The sequence below is a fragment of the Podarcis erhardii genome (assembly GCF_964252035.2).
Source record: "Podarcis erhardii genome assembly, chromosome: 2".
Taxonomy (NCBI): domain Eukaryota; kingdom Metazoa; phylum Chordata; class Lepidosauria; order Squamata; family Lacertidae; genus Podarcis; species Podarcis erhardii.
Genome location: NC_138498.1, coordinates 80,882,986 through 80,904,386, shown reverse-complemented (window position 1 = coordinate 80,904,386; position 21,401 = coordinate 80,882,986). Strand labels below are relative to the sequence as shown.

Genomic DNA, 21,401 nt, shown 5'->3' with positions numbered 1-21,401 from the left:
AACAGCTTTTACTGTCAGAAAGTTCTTCCCGATGTTTAGTCAGAATCTCCTTTCTTGTAACTTAAATCCATCTCTTCAAGTGGGAAAAATCAAGCCTGCTCCATCTTCCATGTGGCAGCCCATTACATATCTACTCTCAGTCTCCTCTTTTCCAGACTAAATATACACAGCTCCTTCAATGGCTCCTCATAAGTTTCAGCTTACATTGTCTTATGCAGAGTCAGACTATTGGTTTTTCTAGCTGTATTCTGACAAGCAGTGGCTTCCCAGGGTCTCCTGCACAAGCCTTTCCCATCATCGTGTACCTGGCCATTTAGGTATTCAAAACGAGAGCTACCTGGACACTAAGCTGTATGTCCCCCACTTCAGTCTTCCCTTGTCTTGCTCTATAGTTGAGGCTGTTAAGTTAGTGTTATTGTGTTAGCCCAGGATATTTTGCTGCATGAAGCTGAGTCCAAATGGTGCCTCTCCTATTAGGGCTAACACTTTGCAAAGTCTTGCTGCACCATTCAGGCACTGGCTCCTGCCTGGATCTTTGACTTGCCACTACTGCCACAGTGCTGTCCGAGATAGGTTACTTCGCCTTTCTGCATAACATGGCCTGCCCCTGAGCCTTCATGTTCTCCATCTCAAGAAATAAAAAATACCCCTCTCAGACTTTACTACCCATCAGGGTTTTTCGGTAACACATGTATTATATTTCAGCTATGTGTGTTTGAAGAAATGTAGCAATTTTGACAACTCTTAGTGAGGATGAAATACCTTTATATATAGATAATAACTGAGCAATGCTACAAGAGGGGGGAATTGTTTTTCCTGACAATTTTTGATGTGGATATGCAAGTGAAGTTCTAAAGAGCTCGTGTTTTCCATTGTGATTAGTCATCACACTTTCCTTTCTCATATAAATGCAGAGGTTGAGCATTACTCATAGTACAAAAATTGGAACTGGCTTGACAGTAAATTCATCGCTCTCTCTCTATATATATATTAACCAAAACTTTGTAGGTTTCTGGAAGCCATTAAATAGCATTGTCTATATAAAAGAAAATGCATATTTAGGAGTGAGGGTAGAAGAAAATAAATCCAAATTTCTGTAAATCTTATTTATCCCCTGCATTTCCAAAGTAGCAAACGATACATAGGCCTAGTTTGTATGACCCAGTATGTCTACTTTTACATAATGGGGCCACACAGACGTGCAGGCTACTGGAAGGGAGCTCATAGAAACTTTGTGTCCCCCCCCCCCATCCTTTTTCCTTTCCTTTTTCCTTTTTTATAATTTTTTTATTATTTCACACACAAAAAAGAAATATAGAAATAAACAAATATACATCACCTCCTAGCAAGTAAAAAAGAAAGAAAGGAAAAACAACAACACATTAAATAGTGCTCACAATACGTTTAACATAAAAGTGTCTTTTTTTCTGTATAACTGACTTCCCTTCTACTCCTTACTTCTATTTCTCATCAATTATTCACTGCCATATTATAACTTGTTTTGGTTTTGATATTATTTATTCTATCCTCTGTTTTCCATCAAACTTAAAACTCCTGCTGAAGTTATTCAAATGCTGCTACAGTCTTCAAACTGTCATTACTATTTTTCAGATAAAATTTAAAAACTTCCCATTTTGAGGTAAATACTTACTTTGATTTATTCTTTATTCTTTCTGATAAGTTATCTAATTCCGCATATTCAATCATTTTTTGAATCCACTCTGATCTAGAAGGGACTTCTTCGCTTTTCCAATTTGTCGCAATGAGTATTCTTGCTGCAACGGTAGCATAAGGAAAATGTTCCTTTGCTTTTTTTAGGGATATCCGAATCTGTGATTCCCAGTAGGTAAGCTTCTGGTTTTTTGCTGAAAGATATTTTTAACATTTTTTCCAATCCTTTTTCTACCTAGCCATGCTGAGTCTGTCGTGAGTTGTCCAAACCAGGGTTTTTGGTTAATCTCTCTCCTGACTAACCATGAGCTGCCATCAAGAAGAAACCATAGTTTGGCTTAATTTGTTGTGCAAATCAGGCCAATGTAAAATGTGTAATTATCATTCCAACCCATTAGAGAACAAACATACTAAAGCTCTTTAATCATATGTGTATTTTTTCATGTAACTAGTTGTCAGCACTGAGAAATGCGCGTTAAATACTATTCTGGGTACTTCTACTGATTTTATGCTTTTAAAATCACATGTTCACCCTTCCTTTCCTCCAGAGGAACTTTCAAGTGCCTCTTGTTTGTTCTCACATGTATGTAAACGTGACAGAGCGGCTCTTAAAGAGAGCCTGCAAACTTGTTCCAATATAATGTGACTCTTTCAGTAGAGAGCAATTGACTGTGTTCTCTGCTGTGGGAAAAGCTTCCATGTGCAAATCCTCTGGGGATGTGATGTTTCAGGTGACAGGACCTTTTTTAGATGCATCTAGATCAGATCTAAAATTGGCATAAAATTTGCCTTCTTAAGTTAAGAGACTTTATTGTGCCTTCCCATATTTAACTTGGAATCGCAGCTCAAACCTCACACTTTCTGAACTAACGCAGAAGTGCTTCTTAACAGTTTAAGAAGGGACAGAGTGGTCATCTACTGCATTAAATTCATTGGCAGTAGATTCAGGACTGAGAAAGTACCGTACTTCTTCCCTTAACACAATTCATTTACGTGGTTTCACTCAGCAGTTTCTACACATTGCACCATCTTTTGCTTATAGTATTTATATGAGTGAGTAGGTGCCATGCACCCATAATCAGGTGGGTGACACCTGGCTTGAGAGCAGTACATGTGAAAAGGATCTAGGAATCTTGGTTGACCACAAACTTGACATGAGCCAACAGTGTGACGCGGCAGCTAAAAAAGCCAATGCAATTCTGGGCTGCATCAATAGGAGTATAGCATCTAGATCAAGGGAAGTAATAGTGCCACTGTATTCTGCTCTGGTCAGACCTCACCTGGAGTACTGTGTCCAGTTCTGGGCACCACAGTTCAAGAAGGACACTGACAAACTGGAACGGGTCCAGAGGAGGGCAACCAAAATGGTCAAAGGCCTGGAAACGATGCCTTATGAGGAACGGCTAAGGGAGCTGGGCATGTTTAGCCTGGAGAAGAGAAGGTTAAGGGGTGATATGATAGCCATGTTCAAATATATAAAAGGATGTCACATAGAGGAGGGAGAAAGGTTGTTTTCTGCTGCTCCAGAGAAGCGGACACGGAGCAATGGCTCCAAACTACAAGAAAGAAGATTCCACCTAAACATTAGGAAGAACTTCCTGACAGTAAGAGCTGTTCGACAGTGGAATTTGCTGCCAAGGAGTGTGGTGGAGTCTCCTTCTTTGGAGGTCTTTAAGCAGAGGCTTGACAACCATATGTCAGGAGTGCTCTGATGGTGTTTCCTGCTTGGCAGGGGGTTGGACTCGATGGCCCTTGTGGTCTCTTCCAACTCTATGATTCTATGATTCTATGTTGTTGTTTAGTCGTGTCCGACTCTTTGTGACCCCATGGACCAGAGCACGCCAGGCACTCCTGTCTTCCACTGCCTCCCGCAGTTTGGTCAAACTCATGCTGGTAGCTTCGAGAACACTGTCCAACCATCTCGTCCTCTGTGTTCCCCTTCTCCTTGTGCCCTCAATCTTTCCCAACATCAGGGTCTTTTCCAGGGAGTCTTCTCTTCTCATGAGGTGGCCAAAGTACTGGAGCCTCAGCTTCACAATCTGTCCTTCCAGTGAGCACTCAGGGCTGATTTCCTTAAGAATGGATAGGTTTGATCTTCTTGCAGTCCATGGGACGCTCAAGAGTCCCCTCCAGCACCATAATTCAAAAGCATCAATTCTTCGGCGATGAGCCTTCTTTATGGTCCAGCTCTCACTGCCATACATCACTACTGGACCCATAATCATAGCAAGTGTTAAAAGCTAATCAAGCCAGGCTAGCTTCCTGACGAGGTAACCGCCTGGCTGATGGGTCATTAAGAGAACAAAGAAAAGAGTCCTCTGTGCCAGGTGACGAATGGGTGGTGCCCCTTATCCAGTGCTTAGACAGTTGGAAGGACAAAGCCTGAGTCTTTGAAGGGAGAGTTGGCTGTGATTTGACCTAGAGGAAAAAGAAGCAGGCTGGAAAGTCAAAAGAGAAAGTCATGGCTGATTTCTGCTGGCATCCAAGGCTGTGGGACCAAGAGCCTTTTGGGGTGTTGATGCTGTGAACCCCTCCTTTGTAGGTTCAGGTTATATATGTGTGTTTAAGTAAACCTTGTATAATAAAGCCACCAGTCTCTGCTGTTCCTCATTCCAAAGGAAACACAGATCCTGGGTAGGCGCCTGGACCCCCTGGAATCTTGCACTGCTCAGAGATTGGGGTGGTGTGCAACAGTATGTTCTACCTTGGCTTTCCTCCTCTGGCTATTTTTGAAGATATGCAACAAACCACAACTAAGGCTACTGTGGCAAATGTTTCAACAGGTACTGCGATGGCTGCAGGAGTCCTGTTGGAAAATGAATTACCCTACTGTTCTCTGGTATCGAGCAGTGCATATCTTGCAACCATGAGTTCAGGTAAGTGGGCTTTTTGGGGGCAGGAGCTGTTTTTAGTAAATTAAAATGTGGGATAAAACAATGAAAAAACCTCAGGCTATTCTTGCAAATTGTGATGTTGAAAACCAGATATCGCTCAGCCCTAGTCCCACACCCATACATAATTTGGATTTGTATATAAGGAGCAACATTGGTCTTTCCCATAGATGTTCCTGTTTGTGTTTTCCCTGCTTTTAAATTTGTTGATTCTAATCTGTTGAACCTGTTTTTTAAAAAAATCCCTGCCCAAGAATTGTGTAAAAGTACACAGTCAAGCAATTGTAAATTTGCTTCTGCAGTTTTCTGGTTTGGTGCAAGTTTATAGATATAGATATTACCCAATGGAAGAGCTTCCCCCTGTTTCTCCTCCAATACACTTCATAGGAGGGACTAGGGTGGAAAATCAGCAGCTGCCCCAGAAGCAGTGCTGGAATAATAGCAGAATGTAACAGAGGGAGGATATTGACAATGCAGGATAACAAACGACCATTGTCATGACTTGTAATTCTGATTCATCATTTTGGCAGAGTGCTTTTAAGGTCAGTGAATTAAGAAAAAAAAAGTTGCTGAATGTGATTAGGCCTTTTTTCTCATGTCCGAATCTCATGTTCCCAATTGTAAAAAAAAAAAAAAAAATGATCAGAGACCTGGGATGAGAACTCTCTCCACCTTGCAACTACAGGAAGCTACTTTGGATAGCACTGTGATCACTATTTGCTGTTGATTCAGCAATATCATGCCAGGTTCTGGGCACCACTAAATATTACAATTAAATGTTTTACATTTTTTTTAATGAGAGAGAGAGAGATTGTTTTGACTCTGTGGAGAAGTCTGTACCTTTGGGGTTTCTTCATTTATTGTTTCCCTGATTTCTGTTCCTTCAAAAAGGATGGGCAGGGGGAGAAATGACATAAGTACGAGCTCCTGAGGATTGGGCACCAGTATGACTGCTCCAGGTTATGCATGACTTCCTACACATGGCTGTGCTGAGAGGTCCATTTGGGTTGGGAAATGTATAAACTGGGGTGTAGACAAAAAGGAAGTTGAAAGCTATGTAAACCAGTTGGCACAGCTACAAGATTTCCAGTAACTCCATTTGTAAAGTAGTCCAACACCTTTTAAAGTGAATTAAAAGACTTGTCCTGTTTTGCCATTAAATTATAGTTAAGACCCTCAGTTGGACTAAAAGAATATGAGTGACTTTTAGCGGTTTTTGGTGGAAATTTAGGGTATATTCACAGAAATTCTCTTGTGGTGCAATGTGCTGTGACAGGCATGTACTTAAGAGTGCAATTTGTTGTGTATCTGCTTATGCATTTGGAATTCGCGGTGTAGAAATTCCTGCTGGAGACTAAGCAAATGAATAAATCCATTTTTGGATTGCTGACATATTCTTTGATAAGTGCTCCCAGGACCGCTTTGGATTGCTTTGTTGTTGTTCATACTATGAGGAATTATTTTACCCCTCATCTGTTTCCTTCACCCTTCAAGTAGTATCTATACATTCTTTTACAGATCTCATAAAATAGCAGGATAATTTATTTTTTTAAGAGTAGTGTTGCTTTTTATTCCTGCTGATAAAATACTTTACAGATCTTAGTGTTTCTTTAGAAAGCTTTATTTCTACACTAGCATTAAAATTCAAAGGCATGATAGTTATTTTGCTGGGGAAATGAGTGTGTTATATAATTTCTCTCCAAGAAAAGGTTAATTCCCCTTTTCATCCTTTTACATAAGGCTCTCCACGCACTTCTGATTTTCATCTTCCAATCCGGCATGGGATGTTCGTTGACACCTTAGTCGTGATTTCTTGAATTGTATTAATTTCTGAGGGTTTTTTTTTTAAAAGAAGAAGCCTCCTCTTGTCTAGGCTGTTGAGGTCTGTACTTCAAATTCCAGAAACCTTTCCTGTTCATCGTAAACTATTTGGGAGTCCTGCTCCAGTTTGGAATGATCTGCTTCAAGTGATTCTAATCCTCATCGGCAGTGGAACAGTTTGTCCCACACAGAATCAATGTATATAGAATTCAGCTGCCAAAAGGGTAGCTGCCACTAGTGAGTTCATTGTTGGTTTCTATGGAGACAGAGCAGCCTATCCTGAACAGCTATTAGATCATACAGAAAGATGCATGTCTCTGTGCAAGTTCAGTACTGAGCAAGTCAGACTTCTCATTCAGTTTGACTTCCTACAGCATTTCTAAACTGCTCCAAGTAGTGGGTGACCATGCAAGGCTCACCCAGAAGACGCTTGACAGTGAATATTTTTAGCAACTTTTTTCAGGGCCGGAGACATTCCTCCTCTGATCCTCTTCTCCGCATACTCCAAAGGCGACGGAGCTCTGTTGTAGAGGTCCTCTCGACTTCTACGCATAGAGTTATGGTGGCCATTTCCTCTGTAAGCCCCGAGGAACTAAATGCTGCTTTCCATGAGAAAAAAAGTAAAGTATTGGCAATTTCCTTTATATAAACTGGACTTGGGTTTTATGGCAATGTGTCTAATCTTGTTCTCATAACTAATCATAGATTAAGTTCTTGACTCTTTACTTATCATTTTATACCATCATAAAAGCTTAATGTTATTTTTCATGGAATTTTAGTTGAGAAAAAAGCATCAGCTGCTTCTAGATAATGACTGACAATTACTTTATTCAGGAGCTGCTACATACAAAGACCCTTGAGAGGGAAACGTTAAGACAGAAGCCAGTTTTCAGTAAATGTTTTAATGATCCTGATTGCTTTGCCTGCTTTGAAATATATACTGCATACATTCGTTTTTATATGATTCACAAAAGTTGTATGATGAAAGATTTTACTTGGTCTTGCCTTTTGTGTTGCAGGAAGGTCTAGGCGTCCGACTGCGAAATACACAAAAGTTGGAGAACGTCTTCGCCATGTCATTCCTGGTCATATGCAGTGTTCTATGGCATGCGGTGGTCGTGCTTGCAAATATGAAAATCCAACTCGGTGGAGTGACCAAGAACAGGCTGTGAAAGGGCTTTACTCTTCCTGGTAATGTGAAGCAATTAGCTTCTACTAGAGTTCTAAAAATGTTGCTTTTAAATGTCAAAGGTTACCCAGAGTTACTTGTGAGCAAGTCCCATTGAATTCTATTGAACTTCTGAGTAAACAAGTTTAGAATCAGGCTCCACAGTCAGCGAAAAAGAACTAGTTTTATATAGATTTAGATACTTTATGTTTTAGATGTGCAGACCAGCTTAAATACAGTGCTAGTAATCATATTTTACATGAACTACATATGTGGAACAGGTAAGGTTCCTTTTGAATTCTGTGTCTTTGACTTATGCTCAAAATATGTATGTTAAAATTCTATTGGTAGCATTGGCTTTTGCTTTTTGTAGCATGGTTTTAATTTCAGATTTTTTTTACCACAAACCATATTTTAATTTAAATGAAATTTTAGAATTGAATAGTAAGATTTAGATGTAACGATAGCATTCCCAAGCACTAGAGTGCTATTTTATAAAGCTGTTAAAAGAACATTTTAAAGAAATGTATAGTTATTTTGTGCATGGATATAGAAATAGAAATCTGAATATTCTGTGCTATCTACATTCTTATCACAGTATCTTGCACCGTAATGTAATTTTGTTACATAACGTTTTTCAGCTAGAGATAATAGACATTAAATGGTTTAAACGCACATAGTTATCTAAGGTGGCATGGTTTGTTATTAGAAAATTACAGCTGAACACCAGCTAGGAAGTATTTTAACCCATAACTGCTCACTTCTTCTCTCCCTGCTCCTTTCCAGGATAACAGATAACATTTTAGCCATGTCTCGACCATCAACAGAACTTATTGAAAAATATAATATTATCGAGCAGTTTCAAAGGTAAAAGAAACAGACTGGTAATGAATTATTGCAGCTCTTACAGCTGTAAAGCTGACCTATTATTTCTTTTCTGCGTTGGTTTGGAACTGTTCATAACAATTCTGAAGTAAGAAGGAACGTTGGTGGGGATATTGATTGTGGAAAAGCATGCACAGCTCAATAATGTGCCTTCCTTTTCTTTGCCTAAGATGTGGCATAAAAACAGTAATTAACCTTCAGCGTCCTGGAGAACACGCTAGCTGCGGGAATCCACTGGAACAAGAGAGTGGTTTCACCTACCTTCCTGAAGCTTTCATGGAGGCGGGAAGTAAGTTTGCTCCTGCTGTTGTTCCTTGTTAATTATAAAGTGTGGCGCTTACAGGCTGTTTCTGCCACCTACTTCTTGGTGGCAGCTAGCTGAGAAATGTTTGCCAAAGAAAATAACTTGCACCTAATGAGAAAGTTGAAGAAATACACAGCTCCACTATGGAGCATTATAGATACTAAATCTCATAAACAGCCATAAAATAAGCAGCTGAGAATGGATAGCTGTGTTTAGTATCTGCAGCTGTGCATTTCGCACATTGGCAAAGCAATAGATTTGCATGTGGATTTTATTGCCTCCGCTGCAATCAAAAGACTTTCCCTTCCAACGAAAAGACACTGTTGCTCATTTCGGTAAGATTGACAGCTGCTAAGAAAGTGGGGATTCTGTTACTTCCCAAAACATTATGTTACATTGTGTGTGTGCGCACACACACACACACACAGCAAAATCCTTACTTGTTACAGGTTTGATATGCCATGTTTTGTGTGAAATGCCTTGACTAATTTCAATGTGGCATTTGCAATTCTCATAAGACGATATACTAAAATGGAGGAAGACAAATACAGGCTAAAAATTCTGAAAAGCTTTCTTAAAACAGATCCGAATATTTTTGTTGCAATATGAATACAATGAGCTGTGTATGGTCTTTTGATAATAATGATGTTCTAAACTGTTTTTTCTAGTTTATTTTTATAACTTTGGATGGAAGGATTATGGTGTGGCTTCTCTCACTACTATCCTCGATATGGTAAAAGTGATGACTTTTGCCTTACAGGAAGGGAGAGTAGCTATTCATTGTCATGCAGGACTTGGCAGAACAGGTAAAAATGCTCAACTACAAATTCACTGAGAATGTATTGTTATAAAATGCAAAATAATGATAATTTAGATTCCTTGATTCCTTTGTAGATTCCTTGATACATTCATATAATGAAGTCTATTCTGATAGAAATGCTAGCACAACGCCCTCATTGTTTCAAAAGCTGCATGCATGCATTTTTCACAATTTTCTTCTCAGATGTGCCACACAACTCCCAAACTGGTCTTTGTGTTCAAAGGATTTGGCATGAGAGCTTTTGTAAAGGGGAAATCGGAGGTGGGGATAGCATTTCTAGAGGCACTTGCTATTTAAGAAGCTTTTGTGCCATATCCATGAAGTGCCTTTTCAACACCATCCTACTTTCCATGCTCATACTTAAAAAACCCTACGTAATTCTTTTCCAAAGTATCCCTCAAGCATAAGTATATTAATCTAGCCCTTTTTGTAAAAAACCCAAAATGTGGTAACAAGAACAAGGCCACTCCCTCCTTCCCCTTATAGGCACCAATGCCTTGTAATTTTTGCAGATCTTTTGCTTTATTATTGTTAAGAACTGCTTTCTCATTCCTCTAAATCAGGGAAAGCACTGCTAGAAAAGCTCAGTATGTGCCTTCCCTGACCTCCATTCATCCGCTAGTAAAGACCTATTTGTTTCCAAAACAATTTCCCAATTTTTTCATCTCCCGTTTTGGGTGATGATGTAATCCTTAAGTCAATTTGTTGCCACCTGCTCAGTGTAGATGTTTCAAGGTTGTTGGTTTCTAATAATTTTTTGTTCTGGAAGCTGTTCTATGTTTCTATAGCAAATAAATGTGCAGTTCTTTATATAAATAAACAAGTATGGTGCAGTAGGGGGGAAATAATCTGGAGGAGCTCCTACAAGGCTGAATTGATTTTCATAACTGGCGACAGCTTCGGCTAGCCTGCTCTATTGGAAGGAACATGAATCTGCATCTGTACGCTCTGTGCTATTTTGAGAATTACGGTACATTTTTGTTTTCACCTAACAAATTTAACATTTCCTTCTTCTTTTTTGTCCTTTACTTACCTTCCAGGTGTTTTAATAGCTTGTTACTTGGTTTTTGCCACACGAATGACAGCAGACCAAGCAATCCTTTTTGTCAGGGCGAAAAGGCCTAACTCTATCCAAACCAGAGGACAGCTGTTGTGCGTACGGGAGTTTTCCCAGTTCTTGATTCCTCTCAGGAATGTTTTTGCATCCTGTGAACCCAAAGCGCATGCTGTGACTCTTTCCCAGTACCTGATCCGGCAGCGGCATTTGCTCCACGGTTATGAGAGCAGGAACCTCAAGTATGTGCCAAAGCTTATTCATCTGGTTTGCAAATTGCTGTTGGACTTGGCTGAAAACCGGCACGTGATAGAGGAACTTGTGGACCTTCCAGACCTGTCCGCTGAGATTGAAGAGACCGTTTCTCAGCTAGCTTCCACGCAGCTTGATAAAGAGCTGACAAGGCAAGACAGTAGTGCTTCAGAGCCGTTTTCTCTCTCGGGAGCCAATCCTCTTCATCCCAATGAACATGAATGTGATCCTCTTTGGAAGAGGAGGAACATTGATTGCCTTCAGCCTCTGGGTCGGGGAAAAAGGCGCCTGAGCTATAGCGACTCAGATTTGAGAAGAGCGGTCTTTGTCTGTGAGCAAGGAGAGACCCCCTGGTCGGTGCCTGTGCAAGTGCCACTCTGCAGCAAAACAAACCCACCGAACAATTGCCAGACTCTCAAGGTTGATTTAACCCAAGAACTCTTAATCCGTAGTACATTTACTTTCTCGTGTCAGGACAGGACGCCTTTAGATGGAAAAGAAGCCAATTCTCCATTTTTCCATAAAAGCAGGTATCCCGGAGAAGTGCAGCGTAGCCAAACCTTTTCTTCAGGCCTTTCGAGTGATCGGAAGGAAGAGGAGGCGGAAGAGGACGAAGAAGAGCTAAAAGCACTAAACTATAATTGTGGCAGAAAAGCTAATAGCTATGGCAAAAAAATGTGGTCCTCAGAGGACTCGGATGCTTCGAAAGCAGAGCATGAGATCCGCAATATTCGGGATCTCTGTGAATCGATCCCCCATATCGTTGTGCAGTCAGAACTAACTCTGGAGGCACGAAGAACGTTGGCAGCCAAGGCCCTGGCAGATGTGAATGAGTTTATGGGATCAGACGAAAAAGAGAAAAAAGTGGAGATGTGGCAGGTATTTTCATTTAGTAAATGTTGCACACGTGTCTAGTTCAGGAGAGCACCTCCAGGAAGTGGGGGGGGAGGGGGGAATCCTATAACATCTTTGCTTTCAGAGAGCATAAAGTCATACCAGTAAAGGCCATTCTTCCTACTGAAGCTTATGCTATCAAAAATATAAAGCTATAAAGAGAACATACTCAGGGGTGCTTACTATGCCCTACTTCATGCCCTTCAGCGATAAGACGCTGTAGCCACTAGCTTTGTTGTATTTGCTTAATCTAGGGACAATCAGGTGTTCTTGTACACATGTAATTACCGTGCAAAGCTGGGCTCTAGAACGAGACTTATGGCATCTGTAAAAAGACTACTGCTCCTCTTTCAGTTGTGGCAAAGTGAGTAGTTCATCAAACTGGTGCACACTCCCCTTCAGTGCTCCTTCATAATACTTGAGCACATATTTTGAGAAACATGGGAGTCAGTCCCCTACCAAAACACAGTCTGAAACCAAAATGGGCATGCAAATGCAAAAAGTTTTAAGCAGTGACAAACCCTTCGATTTCTGTGTGAATGTAATGCAGTCTAAGGGACACGGGTGGTGCTGTGGGTTAACCCACAGAGCCTAGGACTTGCCGATCAGAAGGTCAGTGGTTTGAATCCCCGCGACAGGGTGAGCTCCCATTGCTTGGTCCCTGCTCCTGCCAATCTAGCAGTTTGAAAGCACATCAAAGTGCAAGTAGATAAATAGGTACTACTCCAACGGGAAGGTACACGGCGTTTCCGTGCGCTGCTCTGGTTCACCAGAAGCGGCTTAGTCATGCTGGCCACATGACCCGGAAGCTGTACGCCGGCTCCCTCAGCCAATAAAGCGAGATGAGGGCCGCAACCCCAGAGTTGGTCACGACTGGACCTAATGGTCAGGGGTCCCTTTACCTTTACCATTAATGCAGTCTAAGGGCAAACCTCCTGCTTATGAGTCAACACAGGGTCCTAAACTCTCTGCTTACATTAAATCCCAAAACAAGAGCAAGGCATTTGTAAGAAAGACTCCGTTTGAAGCAGCAGGTGCTTTAACATATACCTCCCGGCCATTCCCCTCTTGCAGTTGTCCTGGCCAGCGAGGTAGGGACTTGAAGGCTAGTCGTGGGCTCTTTGAATGGGGCACCCAAGAAGGTAGGGACGCGGGTGGTGCTGTGGTCTAAACCACTGAGCCTAGGGCTTGCTGATCAGAAGGTTGGCGGTTTGAATCCCCACAACAAGGTGAGCTCCTGTTGCTCGGTCCGAGTGCCTGCCAACCTAGCAGAAAGCACATCAAAGTGCAAGTAGATAAATAGGTACCACTCCAGTGGGAAGATAAATGGCGCTTCCGTGCACTGCTCTGGTTCACCAGAAGCGGCTTAGTCATGCTGGCCACATGACCCAGAAAAACTGCGGACAAACGTCGGCTCCCTCAGCCAGTAAAGCGAGATGAGCGCCGCAACCCCAGAGTCGTTTGCGACTGGACTTAACTGTCAGGGGTCCTTTACCTTTATCTTTTACCCAAGAAGGTCAAGGGCACTGTGCCCTTGGTCTTACATGACTTGTCTCACCCAGGTCAAGGAAGCCTACTAAGAATGCATTGGCTGAAGGGGGCCCAGATCCTGGAGCTGGCACCACAAATGCATCCAGGCGTGTTGAATCTGTTTGCTTCTAAACTGGAAGGCTTTGCGGAAACTAGTTTGATGGTCCCCAACAAATGCTCTCTGCCCCATATCCCCATTATCTTTTCTCTCTCTCTCTCTCTCTCTCTCTCTCTCTCTCACACACACACACACACACTGAGAGAGAGAGAGAGAGAGAGAGAGAGAGACTACATAAGCTGCCTGAAGGCATTATTTTCCATATGCCTTCATATTTTCCATAAATGCATGGAGAAAGAGAGCAGGTTTGCCTCTGCTGCTCCTGTCACATTCCCAGCAACCCCCTCCCTGAAGACCACGGTCACATAGAGTGCTAAATCACAAATGGAACAAATGCTCTTCAGACAGTTTATCCCCCATGCATGTATGGCAGGCAGGGATTTGGGAATGGGACAAAATTGGGGGGTGGCACAGCCTTGCTTTCTTCCTCTGTGTGATTATACCAAAAGGGATCTGTGTTTATAGAATTCTACCCTAAAGCAAAGACAATTTATAGAAAGTTGACAAGGATTTCTTTCTTTTTTATCTTTAGAAAGAACTGAATTCTCAGAATGGAGCCTGGGATAGGATATGTGGCGAGACAGATCCTTTTATCCTCAGTAGTTTGATGTGGTCCTGGATAGAGCAACTTAAAGAACCTCTTCTAACCAAAAATGATGTAGATGTGTTAGCAAAAAATAACGTAGACCCTCAAGAAGCACTTAAATTATTAGACAAGGTAAGCATTTAATGTATTAAGGCAGTTATATACCACTTCAGGAAGACCTCACAAAGCATAAGATGACGCAAATGCGGCATACACATCTCCTTGCCTTTGGTTGCTTCCAGACGTCATGATTTATTTGCACATAGTTTGCAGCGAGTTTGTGATGTCAGCTATTTATTGAGCATTCATTCTAATTTGTTTATTCAGAGGTTATACAATGTTGCATAAATAGTTACCCTATACTTCCCAGTGTATTTTCCTGTCACTTTCCTTATCACAAAAAGTACAGCTTAACAAATGTACATTCACTAAGGCCTCTTCTTTCATGGTACTTGTATCTGCCCCTACGTTTCTGCATACCCTCTTTCATATTATTCCAGTGTGGGTTCCTTTATTATTTATCTTTTGCATGACCCTTAGGAGTAATGTTTGCATCCCCCCCCCCCGCCGCGTATTTCTACACCACTATGAAAATATGTCCACCTTTCATTTTGCCTCCTATACCATGTCACTCTCTGCCTTTAAACATGTTCATGTTCTCCTTTTACTAATAGCTTTTACTTTCTTTTCTTGGTAACTTATAATGACTAGGTGGGAGAGCCCTATAAGTGCATGCTGTATTTCATATCACTTACCCTTTTTTTGCTACCAATCTAGAGGTCTTATAAAAACTATTTTTTGTCCAGTCTACTAGGTGGCAAATGTTAGTGGGGCAGTATTTAAGAGAAATGCTCTTTTCCATGTATGCTAGTCACCTGTGCTCAGAACTTGTAAATTTTTGATGGGAAACATTTTTGTTTGTTGCATTTGAATACATAATTCAAGTGGACATAATTTACTGAGTAGCCTATATTCAGGGCTGGATTGAGATCCTTAGAGGCCCTAAGCACTTATGAGATTTTGGTGCCCCCATTTATATCAAATTCAAAATATAAACCACAGTAAACCATAAAATAAAAATTTATTTTTCAAAATGAAATGGAACCTACAGTAGGATGGAAAATAATGCTTAGTTTTCTATATTTGTATAAATAATGTTTATTTTTGTTCAGGTGGTAAATCTGGCCGTTGGGAATTTTCTGTGGTGCCCCCCTTCCCTTGATGCCCTAAGCATGTGCTTATTTTTGCTTTATGGTTAATCCAGACCTGCCTGCATTTGCTATGAGTGAATACTGTTGATAAATGCCACTGACCTTAACAGGCTTAAAGGGGAGGAGCACCTGTGGCTCTGCAGACATTCCTGGACTACAGTTTCCATCATCTCTGATCAATGGCCATGCTGGTTAGGAACTAGGAACTGGAATCCAGCATCCTCCAAAGGGCCACAGATTCTCCACTCTTTTATAGAGAACATTTTGTGCTTATGCAGAAGAGGGCATTTCAGCAGGTGTAGTTTGCTCTTTCACTAGTGGAAATCACAAAGGTGATTGTGAAGGAAAGAGTTCACGCTCTCTTTATAGAATCGTATAGCTTCAAGCATGCCAAATGCTGTTGGATTGTGGTATCTCCTCCACGTTGGTGTCTTTAAAAAAATTCCTACCTAACAATGTCTTTCCGCTCCCCATCAGGGAAAATATCACACTATACTGTGCATTTTAAACTGCGTGGTGCAATTGCAGACCATACCAATGTACGTGGAGGACCTTCTCCTTGATCGTGCCATTAAAGCATTTACAAAGGCAAGTGGAATGTGAAATTGTGATCTTTTGTAACTCACAGACTAGCCTAGAACGCTGACCATAATTAACCTGAGGGTAAACTATTTCAAACATTGCACTTCATGCAAAGAATCTGAACCAAATGTACTGTACGCTGGAACCAATTAATGTGTGGGTGCACACCTACAGAGGGCTATAGAATTCTGGTGTCAATCAGTGTCCACATGGAGCTTGCTTGCTTGCTAGGGGTGGGCACCACAAAACAAGATTTGTTTTGGACCTTGATCTGGCGATTTGGAAAGCAAACTGATTCAGCTCCGACTGCTTCAGAAGCCACCCACTTGGCCTCTTCTCCCAATTACAACCTTGCTTTGGGGGGGAAATGAAGCTCTGTGTCTCCCTATGCTTTGAGAGATTGGTTCTTCAACACCTTAGGACATGTTTTCCGCCGGATTTTGATGAACACCAGTTCGCTTATAGGAGAAATAGGTCAACAGATGATGCCATAGCCACAGCTTTTCACCTTGCAGCGAGTCATCTGGAGAGACCGGGGAATTATGTCAGAATGCCGTTTACAGGGGTACCCCGGGTTACATATGCTTCAGGTTACATACACTTCAGGTTACAGACTCCGCTAACCCAGAAATAGTGCTTCAGGTTAAGAACTTTGCTTCAGGATGAGAACAGAAATCGTGCTGTGGCAGCACAGCAGCAGCGGGAGGCCCCATTAGCTAAAGTGGTGCTTCAGGTTAAGAACAGTTTCAGGTTAAGAACGGACCTCCAGAACGAATTAAGTACTTAACCTGAGGTACCACTGTACTGATTATAGCTCGGCTTTTAATACCATCCTTCCGGACATTCTTATTAAAAAGCTGAAGGACCTGGACCTTTCCCCTACCATCTGTGATTGGATTAAAGACTTTCTTTTCTTTTTTATATATATAATATTTATTAACAGTTTTTTTTTTAATTACATTGCCAATAAACAATACAATATAACACATCTCTTAACATAATTTTCTTAACTTCTTTGGACTCCCTCGCATCTCCCGCTCCTGCGTTCCTGACTATAAAATTTTATCCAGCAAATTTATCCCCTTGTTTCTATTCTTATTATCTGATTTTCAATATTGTATCTCTAGTTTTAGATATCCTTTATTCAAATCTTAAAAGTTCAAATATAACCTGAAAATTATCCAAAAATTTGTCTTTTCTTAAATTTAGCTTATCTTCATATTTCACTTCATCTAGCTTATCGGTGCCAAGTTGTTTATATTCTAGCATCCTTCTTAACATTCATACAATTTACAATACTTTTGTAGATAAATCTTGAATTTCTTCCAGTCTTCTTCTACCGTCTCCTCTCCCAGGTCTCGGATTCTGCCAGTCATCTCAGCCAGTTCCATATAGTCTATCAGTTGCATCTGCCATTCTTCCAGTGTGGGTAAATCTTGGGTTTTCCAATGCTTAGCGACAAGTATCCTTGCTGCTGTTGTTGCATACATAAAAAATGTTCGGTCCTTCTTTAACACCTTCTGGCCGACAATACCCAGAAGGAAGGCCTCTGGTTTCTTAGGGAAGGTATACTTGAATACCTTTTTCAGCTCATTATATATCATTTCCCAGAAAGCCTTCACTCTAGGGCAGGTCCACCAGAGGTGAAAGAATGTTCCTTCATTTTCTTTACATTTCCAACATTTATTATCAGACAAGTGGTATATTTTTGCAAGTTTGACTGGGGTCATATACCATCTATATATCATTTTCATAACATTTTCTTTCAAAGCATTACATGCAGTAAAATTCAGCCCAGTATTCCACAACCTCTCCCAGTCCTCAAACATGATGTTATATCCAATGTCCTGTGCCCACTTTATCATGGCCGATTTGACCGTTTCATCTTGTGTGTTCCATTTTAACAGCAAGTTATACATTCTTGAAAGTACCTTAGTCTTAGGCTCTAACAGTTCCGTTTCTAACTTCGATTTTTCCACCTGGAATCCTAACTTTTTGTCAAGTTTAAAAACTTCTTTTATCTGAGCATAGTGTAACCAATCTCGCACTTTGTCTTTCATTTTCTCCTGACTCTGCAATTTCCAGTTATCACCATCTTTTTCTAGTATTTCCCAATACTTCGGCCATTTGGCCTCCATATTGAGTCTTTTCCGGGCCTTAGCTTCCAATGGTGAAAGCCACCTTGGAGTTTTATTTTCCAGTAAGTCTTTGTATTTTGTCCAGACATTAAACACTGCTTTTCTGACAATATGGTTCTTGAAAGTCTTATTAATCTTGACCTTGTCATACCATAAATATGCATGCCAACCAAAAGCATTATTAAAACCTTCCAAATCTAATACATCAGTGTTTTCGAGAAGCAGCCAATCTTTTAGCCAGCAGAAAGCTGCTGATTCATAGTACAACCTTAAGTCTGGCAGGGCAAAGCCCCCTCTGGATTAAAGACTTTCTGAGGGATCGCACACAAATAGTGAGGATTGGGCCTGTTACATCTACCTCTCTAAAGCTCAGCACTGGCACCCCACAGGGATGTGTGCTGAGTCCCTACCTGTACTCGTTGTATACATATGACTGTATTTCATCTGATCCATCCACTGCAGTTATTAAGTTTGCAGATGATACCACCATAATGGGTCTAATTACAGGTGGAGATGAATTAGCGTATAGGGAGGAGGTTCAGAAAGTCTCCACATGGTGCCTAGAGAACACCTTGCATCTAATTTTTAATCTTTGTTGGAAGCCACCCAGAGTGGCTGGGGAAACCCAGCCAGATAGGTGGGGTACACATAATAAATTATTATTATTATTAAATATCAGCAAGACAAAGGAGATGGTGTTGGACTTTCGGAGGAAGAGAGGGGAACTAGCCCCGTTGTATATCGGGGGGGGGTCTGTGTAGAGAGAGTCTCTTCCTTTAAATTCCTGGGAGTTTACCTTGAAGACCTCACTTGGAAAATCAATACAAACCAGGTGGTTAGGAAGGCCCAACAGAGACTCCATTTCCTCAGGGTCTTGCGAAAGAACAATGTCAAACAAAAATTGATGATCTGCTTTTACCAGGCCACAGTAGAAAGTGTCCTTTCATACTGTATTACAGTGTAGTATGCTGGTTTGACAGCCACAGTCCCTACAGAGAGTGGTGAACACAGCACATGATATCATGGGCTGTCCCCGGAGTTTGCTAAATGACATCGCAGGAGACCGCTGCCTCAGGAGAGTGAGGAAAATTCTTAGGGACGACTCACACCCTGGCCAGCACCACTTTAATCTCCTACCTTCGGGCAGGAGATACAGAAGTATAGTCAGCCACACCAACAGGTTAAAGAACAGTTTTTATCCGTGGGCTTTTGGGCTGCTGAATGGAAAAAAATAGTGGTGCGATTGACTTCCGACAAGCACACAGAGCGCGGACAAGACTGAGTGTATGTGGGTGGGCTCATTTAATTTCACTGCGTACGGGTGGTATAGTGAAAATAAAGGTTATTTATTTATTTATTTATTTATTTATTTATTTATTCATTCATTCATTCATTCATTCATTCATTCACTCACTCACTCACTCACTCACTCACTATTATGGGAGTAGTTGGGGGGGGGGGGACAACCGCAGATGTAATAATTTACTTTTTGACAAAACTGCATCCATAGCAGTTCACAATAGATTTGAACAGCTAATTTTGCAAGCGCTGTTCTCTATTTAGCTCCTGCTACTCCATTTTATAAACTACATCTAATAGCCATTGTAGTTCAAGTGGTAAACTTCAGATATTATTCTAGTACTAGGTGAAATGAGACACTCTGAATTTGTATATGCAGGATTCTATATGTAGGATTTATACTTCATTTTCTGTAGACACCATTGTGTTTTGAATTAGACAGTACTGTCTTTCGATAAAGCCTGATATGTATGTGTTATAATTTTATTAACTTTAAGTTTGCTTCCGGCAGGTGAGTTCTGATTCGGAAGGTGGATTGGACATTTACAGCATTCTGAAGAATATTTTTAAACAGATATTGGAACACCAAAGACAGTACTCCAGAGACCAAACAGAAACCCTCTTTTGATGTTTACATGCTAAGCTAGTTTTCTGCAGCTTTCCAAGACTATCTTTCCTTTACCATCCATTGTTATATTTTGTATTCCTTGGTTCATGTTAACTAATAACGTTGGTTATTAAATAACCACAACTAATTCTATCTGGCTCTGTACATAAGTTAATATTTAATGAGTTGCCATTTTGTGTCTGTACTGTGGCATTTTGTATTTAATTTATTGATTTTAGAAAGTTTATCATTAATAAGCTATTTTTTTCACACTGAGCTATTGCCATAATTTCAGTGCCATGATACGCAATGGTTTATTCCGTTAAATGTTTGCATATTAACACTAAGTATACAAGATGAAGTTTACGACAATGGTATTACATTTTATTTTGTGGTGAGTAAACATTGGCTTCTATTAATGACTGTTGTACAAATGTACAGCTTTTCCTCTGTAATGCCAAAACAAACATGTAGGGGGAAATAGAAACTTGACGTGCAGCACCAAGATAGGCAATCAATTGCTCATAGATCCTTTTTAGAAAATTGAGAATTTTGACTTTATAACACCATATAAATTTATAATTCTCACATTTGTTGGGAAAACTGAAATGTGAGACCTGTATTATAGTGTCATGGAGACCAGAAGATAAATAAAAAAAGAAAGTTATTGTTTTAAAGTCTCTTCATTTCCTACATAGATTACACTGGGCAACAATTTTTTACTTTTTGAATGTTGTCTAGATTTCTACAACTGATTTAGGGTATTTTTGCACTGCTGAATCAGGAAATGGCATTTGTTTCTCTCCATCAGGTCAGGTTTACTGTAAACTGAATGGTGGGCATTGATAAAGGTAAGTACACGTAAATTGCATGTTGCTTCACCATTTTTCAAACTTCAGGGCTTGAACTTCCGTTTCTTGGAACTCCTGGAATGCTCAGCGGCAGGGAGGTCTCTCTTCAGAGTCCAACAGTAGTCAGCCATCATGACTGCATCCCAGCGACCCTGATACCTGGTCTCCATCTCTTTCATGTCCTGATGGAATCTCTCCCCCTGCTCGTCACTCATTGAACCCAGGTTCTCAGGAAACCAGTCCATGTGTGAAAATAGGTAGTGCATCTTGACGCTCATGTTGCAGCCCAGGTTTCTGAAAGCAGTCAGCATGTTGTTGACAAGTTCTGCGTAGTTTCTGGCCTTATTGTTGCCAAGAAAGTTCTTCACTACCAGAACAAATGCCTTCCACGCTTCCAGTTCCACTTCGTTCATTGAGTTTCCGAACTCTGGATCTCTGATGAGCTGACGGATCTGAGGACCGTCAAAGATGCCAGCTTTCAACTTCTCCATGGTCAATCCTGGAAAAGCCTGGCACAAGTAAGTGAAGCAGTCACCACCCTTGTCCAGAGCCTTGGTGAACTGCTTGATTAAGCCGAGCTTGATGTGCAGCGGTGGGAAGAGTATTCTGTCTCTGTCCACCAGAGGGTCGTTGATGACGTTCCTTTCTTTGCAAGGCACCAATTCCTCCTGCACAGGCCAGTCCTCCTTCGTGTAACGCTGAGCACGGACCCTACAATC

The 21,401-nt window shown here is 40.9% G+C and overlaps 1 protein-coding gene across 3 annotated transcripts in view; it reads left to right on the top strand.

The window, feature by feature from the left end:
- PTPDC1 (protein tyrosine phosphatase domain containing 1) overlaps positions 1-20,517 on the top strand; it is a 33,985-nt gene extending 13,468 nt beyond the window's left edge. For 2 of the 3 annotated variants that reach the window (XM_081848865.1, XM_081848864.1), the window contains exons 2-10: positions 4,455-4,547; positions 7,403-7,574; positions 8,338-8,418; positions 8,607-8,725; positions 9,409-9,546; positions 10,601-11,745; positions 13,941-14,126; positions 15,683-15,793; positions 19,736-20,517. In XM_081848865.1, coding sequence (XP_081704991.1) covers positions 4,463-4,547; positions 7,403-7,574; positions 8,338-8,418; positions 8,607-8,725; positions 9,409-9,546; positions 10,601-11,745; positions 13,941-14,126; positions 15,683-15,793; positions 19,736-19,852 — 2,154 coding nt within the window. In that variant the 5' untranslated portion in view covers positions 4,455-4,462 and the 3' untranslated portion in view covers positions 19,853-20,517. Of the gene's footprint in view, positions 1-4,454; positions 4,548-6,241; positions 7,004-7,402; positions 7,575-8,337; positions 8,419-8,606; positions 8,726-9,408; positions 9,547-10,600; positions 11,746-13,940; positions 14,127-15,682; positions 15,794-19,735 lie in introns of those variants that run through there. The other variant, XM_081848863.1, reaches the window with a different exon arrangement.
- The last annotated feature ends 884 nt before the right edge of the window (positions 20,518-21,401 follow it).